Source organism: Jatropha curcas, chromosome 9 (assembly GCF_041381405.1).
Source record: "Jatropha curcas cultivar XTBG-Jc1 chromosome 9, XTBG_Jcur_1.0, whole genome shotgun sequence".
Lineage (NCBI taxonomy): Eukaryota > Viridiplantae > Streptophyta > Magnoliopsida > Malpighiales > Euphorbiaceae > Jatropha > Jatropha curcas.
In genome coordinates this window covers 3654156-3661963 of record NC_143159.1, presented here as the reverse complement: position 1 = coordinate 3661963, position 7808 = coordinate 3654156, and the positions used below count along the sequence as shown (strand labels likewise).

Sequence of the window (7808 nt, the reverse complement as noted above, 5' to 3'; positions counted from 1 at the left end):
ACCTCCTCCCTACAAAATAACAGAATAATCATGAAAAAAGAAAACAAATCTCTAAATTAACAGTAAAGAGATTGTTTACCTTAACCGTTGCAAATGTCATCTGATTAGAGTAAGTCCTCGTATACCTATTAGTGAACAAGAACAAGTTCACATTTACGTGATTAACTCAATTATAATGAGCAATATTGGACAAGAAAAATCAGAAAAAAACAAGATTCATGTTCAGGGCTTACCCTGCAATTTGGCCACGAACAAGCCATGGCCGCCAATCATCAACAATTGAATAGTTCAGTGATCTTATCCATGCTTGAGTTCCCAAGAATGGAACTACCATGTCTTGGTCGCCACTGTTTCAAATCCATATATATGATTCCATTCTCCCACAAAAAGGAAAAAGGAGAAAAAAAAATGCTGTAATTAAGGTTTTAAAAATAAATCTAACCTATAGATTAAGGAGCGGTAACCTTTCTTGCCAAGGGATACATGATACACCAGACTAATTGGAATATCAGAAGTATAAGATAATTCAGTATTGCATCGCACCCATTGCTCTATACTTCCCTGCACAAAGTTTTGCATTACTCTTCTTCACCTAATTTTAGCTCTGCTTTTAATTTTTTTTTAAGGTTTTGATACTTAATTTTTAATTTTAAACTAAACCACTACTTTGTTCTCGTACCTCACGTATATGAAGTGCTTCGCGAACACTGCTGTCGTTGACCCAAATATACGAAAGCACGTATCCATAAGCCTGTAGGGCACAGAATTAGAAAAAAAAAAAAAAAACAATTCTTTCAACATTTATTTAAAATTTAAAATGACGTACTACTTAGACATTTTTTGATATAATTATATTTAAAAAATGTTATAGAATTTATTAAAAAATTATTTAAAAATAAAATTTAACTATATTATATCATTTATGCTAAACATGAAATAAAAAAGAAGTCAGTTTAAAATAGTATTGAAGATGAATAGAAAGAGATTAACATGAAATTACAGGACAGCCAAATGAAGGATATGTTGGATCAATTTGGAGGAAGTCTGGAGAGTTCTGAATGAGAGATCTTCTCTTGTCAAATATCTCAAATGGCTTTGGAGAAGCAAAACCGCAACTGGGTTCTAAAATATATCCAGTTTGGAGGCCCTCAACGCACTGAATACACCAATATTTAATTATAGGAGCTAATCCACCTAAATTAAAAAAAAAAAAAACACTTAAGATTACTATAAATGTACCTTGTTAAATCCCTGCATATTTCTCAAGCACTCAGTATTACTGGGCTCTATATCTACATAATTTCCTCTGCAGCTTCTCTTCAGTGACTGTAAACAACTTGTTAGACATGAAATATATTAATCTTGCTTATTAGATTTAATGAAAAATTCAAATCACCTCATAGAGTTCATCAGAAATAAGACCCATTCCATGAGCATATGAAACCTTTGAGTTGGTATCAAAATTTGGATCTGTAATAGGGTTTCCAAGTATGTAGCCCTGAGAAAAAAAATGCACTAGTCAGCAATTATAGAAAAATAAAACAAAATAAAATTTTCAATAATCATTAAAATTCTCATATTTTAACCTTGAGATTTTTTTTTTTTTTTTTGAAAAGAACCTTGAGATTTATTAGTGGCTCCATACCTTCTTCATTCCCTGCTTGACAGAAGAAAACGCATAAAGCTAGATTGACACAATTTTTCTATTTAATTGGTATATGAAAACAAAATTGTGGAGTGTTGGAAATTCCCTTAATTGGCTTACCATTTGAGATTTGTTGAACTATTGCTGGAAGGGGAATGCCAGAGTAGGAGTCTCCTGCGATATAGACTGGACTTGGGAGAAATTCTGGATGATCCCTTAGCCACTGTATGAAGGAAACAGAATAAAATAATAATAAGAAGAACTATTTTAAATTATGTGAAAATGGATTAAGTGTATGTTTATTTCATTTACCTTTCTCAGAAATTGGTCTGCTTGGTGAACTTGTATAAGGTCACTTGAATGATAAGCAGGTTGGGTTTTTGCATAGGAAAATCCAGTGCCAACAGGCATATCTACAAATATTATGCTGGCTGCCTGAAATTAATCACCACTAAACATTCATGTTTGAAAAGTTAAAAATCTACAAATGTCTGTAATAATACAGTACAAAACAGCTTCACCTTTGTCCATGAATGTGGATTGAGGATCAATTTGGGTAAGCTTCCATTATATTCCACTACCTCAAAAGTGAGTGGACCTGCATCTCATCAAACATCAATTTGTGTGTTCTTCTTAATTATTACAATTAATAAGAACGATAAAAAGAAAACTAAAGTCACAGATAAGACTTCAACTGTTTTCTTTTTCAGATTTTATATTTTTTTTTGTAAGTAAAATAGGAAAACCTCCAATCCAATCTTAAAATTCCCTCAATAAATATATATATTAACAGTTGCTTTGGCTTACCAACTTCATAAAGAAGACCAGATAAGGCCGAGCAACCAGGGCCACCAGTTAGCCAAAGCAAGAGAGGATCCTCCTTAACATTCCCTTCTGACTTGAGAAAATAGTAAAAAAGCTGCACTTCCTCTGCTTCATCCACACCAACATATCTGATCATAGTGCAAAAATTATTTACACACATCAAAACTAATTACTTTGCAGGTACATAGAAATTCAGAATCAAGAAATTGATTAACTGACCCAGTTTGAAGTTGAAAAGGAAGCGGACCCTCAAAACCAGGAAGATACTCAACTGTTGAGTAAGAGCCTGCAAGTCCTAACTCAACTTGCAACACTATCACCGCAAGAACAATGAAAAAGTACTGTTCTATCGCCATTAATAATTACACAAAATGGATGGTAGTGGCCAAAGAAAGTGAAGTGTATGTAAAGCTAAATAACCAATTGGAATATAGGAGATCAGTAAGATGTAAACTGTTGTCCATTGCTATTGAAATTTCATTTTCTTGCATTTTGTGGTGTAGGATCTCCGTATAGCTAGATAACAAATAGTATATGATAATTTTTATTTATGCAATGACAAACCTTTCCATTTTTATTTATTGACTATTATTTCCTTTAGATAGTCAAATAGTACATTGACCATTTGTTGTTTTTCTTTGTTCCTGTTTTTACGGGCCAAGGGGGCAATAAAGAATAATGGTTATTTGCTTATTTATTTTTGTTATGCAAGAATGGGGTTTTTGTGCACCAGATGTGTTTTAATTTATTTATTTATGGATATATGGTTATTTAACATAGGTGACTTGCATCATATTTTCTTTATCAGAAGAAAAGAGATTCGAATTTAAATTTATTATCAAGTCGTATATTCACTTACCACTAGATTATGTTTTGATACACAACTTGTATCATGTTTTATCTTTTTCCGAATGCTCAACTGCTGAGTTCTTTTTCTTTTTTTTTTTTTTTTTTAAGGGGTGTGCATGTGAATGTGAAAAGATAAAATGGAAATCACGTAATTTTAAATTTTGTTTCAAAATATTAGAATATAAAAAATAGACTTTCAATCCCATTTGTATCTCATTTTGTTCAGTCTCATTATTCTAGACCAAAAAAAAAAAAAAGAAATTTGAATTTATAAAACAGAATAAAACGGGTAGGATAATTAAGAATTAACATATCTTTATTAAATTTTTTTTTACGGAATATATATAATACTAAAATATAATGGGAATTCTACTGTTCATAGATGTTATCCTCTCCAGCACAATGCTTAACCTTTTTTTTTTTTTAAAATTGAACACGCTTAAAAAATTCAAACCAAGTATATGAAATAAAAAGGAGCACAGCAAATATTTAAATTTAAATATCAAAATTAAGGCTAAGCACCCTGCACAAGTGATAATTAAGTTTGACCCTTTAGTACTTGTTCAAGCTATTCAAAATTCTTCCACGGATTTGTCTTTTTTTGATTCTATCATTCAAGATTGTAAAGCTCTACTTATTAAGAAATCAAATATTGATCTATCTAGTGCCTGTTTAATGTTTATTATTCAAATGCTATTCTTAAATTTTTAATTTTAATTTTATTATCTAAATATTAGTTGAATAATTTTATTTTAAAAATTAATATTTATTTGAAAATATTATCTATATCTATATTATGTGCATCTATATTTTATTTCAAATTTTTTCTTCATTTTTTTTTCTATTTCATGATGGAATTACTTATCTGTATTTATATTTATACATATGATAATACTTCTTAGACTTTTCTATTATTAATTTAATCTCTCATTTTTTATATCTTTCAGTAAATAGTTAAATATATTACACTAATGCATTATTTCTCATTTGTAATTTTTTTTTAAAAAATTCATATAATTTTTTTAAATTTACAAATGTATATATATAGACCCGAACGCGAACCGCGGAATAACGACTAATTTTAAATAATAAATTTATTTTTTTATAAAATTTATCATTTTTACTTGTGTATTTAATTTTTAAAATTAAAATACTCATAGATAATTTTATAGCAAAATAATAATAATAATAATATAATTACAAATATGGGTTATTTTTCAAATAATTTATCATCAAATATCAATAATAATAATAAATTTTGTTTGTCAATACAACAATTATGACAAGCATTATCAAATTTTTAAATTACAAAAATATAAACTACAAATATCTAACATTATTTATTATTAAACATATAAATTATGTAATGATGATTGCACTCAATTTAATTTAGTGCCATATATCTTTGCATTACTGCTTGTTTTCTCTATTATTGTTAATTTAATTAATCATAAATTTTGCGTAATTTTTTAATTGTTGAAATACTCACCCGCAACAAAGCACTGGATTTGGGAATTAGTGTTAGGGTTTAAACATCAAAACAAACATATAAGAGTTTTTACGGGTTTTTTTTTTTTTTTTTTTTTTTTTGTTTCCAATTCTTCCAGGTCAATTAATCCACCAATCACAAAAGCTTGCTTTGATTATCTTGCTTGAATGACTAATCAAAAACCATTTCCAGCTACGTTTAGGATCAAGTCATCAAAACATACACACAAAGTCTTACAGCTTTTTTTTTTTTTTTCAAAAAAGAAGATCCTTCCAGATCAAGGAATACACCAATCCCAAAAGCTTGCTTTGCATTTCCTTTCTTGAGTGACTAAACAAAATCCATTTCCATTAACATCTTCTACGAAAGATTGCTAGTTAGGGTTTTGAAGAAACGATGAGGAAACGCCAAGTTGTACTGAAAGGAGATGGTAGTAGTGTGTCAGGAGGAAGAGTTTCTACTACAACAATGAGAAATGTTAGGTATAGAGAGTGCCAAAAGAATCATGCTGCGAACATCGGAGGTTATGCTGTTGATGGTTGCAGGGAATTCATGGCAAGTGGAGAAGAAGGGACTATCACTGCTCTTATCTGTGCTGCTTGTGGCTGCCATAGGAACTTCCATAGAAGAGAAGTGGAAACTGAAGAAGTTAGTGAGTATTCTCCACCTAATTCTAGTCGCTGATAGATTTTGTTTAAAAAAAAAAAAACAAAAAAAAAATCACAACACATGGATTGATTGAAGAAATTTTATATTATATGAAATGAATATGATGACTGATTGTCTTTTATTATTTTGGATCTTCAAAAGTGGGGAAACACAAAACTGTTATATCAGTATTAATTTTCTTCAAGTGATTGTTTCATTTCTTTCTTCTAGTAATTTTATTAGTTCATCATCTTTGCCAAATTACTGTTGATGACGAAGGGTTGGAGAAGACAGGATTAGAATAATTAAGGAAAGGAAAATTAGGGATTATCCCATATAACTCCACAAGAAATTAATTAATATAAAGTTAACTATTTGAATCTCAGAATGTAATGACACACGCCGCACTCATATAAATCAAAGAACAATCAACAAGATAACAAAAATTAAAATTATATGAGTTCTTAGTGGGAACATGCAAATACTCATTGGTGTCAATTGTTGAATTTGAATTACATTGTTAACGGCTCTAATTTAATTTCTCAAGAATCTATAGGGTAGAAGGAAAGAACAAAGATTATAAGATTTTCTTTTATAGGAAATATTAAATATATAGTTTAAGTTACTATTGTTCTTCAAAGGAACCATTGGTTAGAAAGGCAGCTTCTATGCTCTTCCCTTGACGGCATATATGCATGATGAAGCATGCTAATTCTCATATGCTTTGGTTTCTGATTTTCTCTACTTTGCAGCGTACCCCAAATTTTTTATGGTTGGATTAGGGTTAGGACCATCCCAAAAGCCAAAACAAGGCCAATTCACCTATATTTATATATAATATAAATATAATATAGCTGTGTACATGCATTCTCTAAGCTCTTCATAATTCTATAATCTTCTAATTAATCATACTTATGCTTTCTAATTGAATATTTAATTATTAGATGCTCTTTCCAATTAACTTAGATTGATTCTCAGGGAATTGAACAAATATATACTCATGTCTTCAAATATAAAAATATAAATAATTTTAAAGTGATTATTTTATCTCAAAATATAAATCGTTTAAGTATTTTAATGAGTAATAAATGATTTTTTTTTAGTTTATTTTTATTTATATTAGATACAATATAATAATGTGAGACATGAGCAAGTATATGAGATAAAGGGTGATTTCAATCAAATTAGCCTTGGTTTTGTTATAATTTAAAAAAATTAATTATTTTCTTAATTCATGTACAAAAACTTTAAATGATTTATATTTTAAAACGAGATAAGTATTAATTTGGATGTAACTTTAATGGTTTAAAAGAAAATTGATTGGTAATAATTTCTACTTTACTTGGATATTCAATTAAACTGCATTTAGGAATTAGGGTGCCTTTTTTTTTTTTTTTTTTTTTTAACTTACTTCGTTCCACTTTAATAGCAATATTTGCTTTTTTATAAGGATTGAAAAAATGATTAGAATTTATTGATTTTTAAAAAATACATAATAGAATATCTAAATTGCTCTTCTTAAATGTAATAGAAATAAATTACACCTAATAAATATGGGTAAAATTGAAAAAAATATTAATTAATATAGTCTCTAAAATTTTAAACGAACACTTAAAATGGAACAAAATAAAATGTATACTTATTGCTATTAAAATGGAACGGAATTACTTCTAAACGTTTTGAGCATTGGAATTTTGAGTACATATAACGTTAATGACTAGTAATATATATATATATATTACTAGTCATTAACGTTATATGTACTCAAAATTCCAATGCTCAAAACGTTTAGAAGTAATTCCGTTCCATTTTAATAGCAATAAGTATACATTTTATTTTGTTCCATTTTAAGTGTTCGTTTAAAATTTTATAATTGATTACAGTAATTGAATACAATAAGAATTACAAACTAAACAACTAAAAGACTTTAATAAAATTGACTTAAGACTTACAAGACTAAAGACTTTGAATTTAAAACAAAAACACGTTACAAAGCAAAAAAAAAACAAAAGACCCTAACAAAGACTAAAGACTTATAAAAACAATGACTTATGACTTTGAAAATAATAATGACAAATGACTTTAAAGAGATATGCTTTTAATTTTTTTTTTTTTTTTTTATCAACAAAAGAGAAAACAAAACCAAATATAAAGACTTTAAGATTTGATTTTAAATAAAATCATATATATGTATAGCACTAAGATTATTACTAGGGTTTAAATAAATACAGATACAAATATTTAAAGATAAATCATAACTGTGAACTAAAATACTATGATTAATTGGGTTTATATGAATACTTATATAATTCATAAAATCAACATACAATTTAAACAATTTTTCTGATGTGG

General features: G+C 27.9%; 1 protein-coding gene and 1 pseudogene across 1 annotated transcript; one reads left to right on the top strand and one right to left on the bottom strand.

Moving 5' to 3' along the window:
* Positions 1-28: 28 nt before the first annotated feature.
* LOC105630830 (serine carboxypeptidase-like 17) lies at positions 29-2961 on the bottom strand. The gene is made up of 13 exons (XM_089725920.1): positions 2690-2961; positions 2453-2598; positions 2167-2243; positions 1958-2080; positions 1766-1868; positions 1620-1657; positions 1397-1498; positions 1240-1326; positions 1001-1156; positions 680-751; positions 443-561; positions 234-347; positions 29-125 (listed from the first exon to the last, which is right to left on the bottom strand). Exons 1-13 carry the CDS (start codon positions 2824-2826, stop codon positions 29-31), a joined length of 1371 nt encoding a protein of 456 aa, XP_089582046.1. The 5' UTR covers positions 2827-2961.
* Positions 2962-5044: 2083 nt separating this feature from the next.
* Positions 5045-5591, top strand: LOC105630828 (mini zinc finger protein 3 pseudogene; annotated as a pseudogene).
* Positions 5592-7808: the final 2217 nt, after the last annotated feature.

Coding starts and splice junctions, on each gene's coding strand:
- LOC105630830 (XM_089725920.1), bottom strand. CDS start 2,826: ATGGCGATAGAACAGTACTTTTTCATTGTTCTTGCGGTGATAGTGTTG. Junction 1,869..1,957: donor CAGACCAATTTCTGAGAAAG/GTAAATGAAATA, acceptor TCCTTCATACAG/TGGCTAAGGGATCATCCAGA. Junction 562..679: donor AAGCACTTCATATACGTGAG/GTACGAGAACAA, acceptor AACTTTGTGCAG/GGAAGTATAGAGCAATGGGT.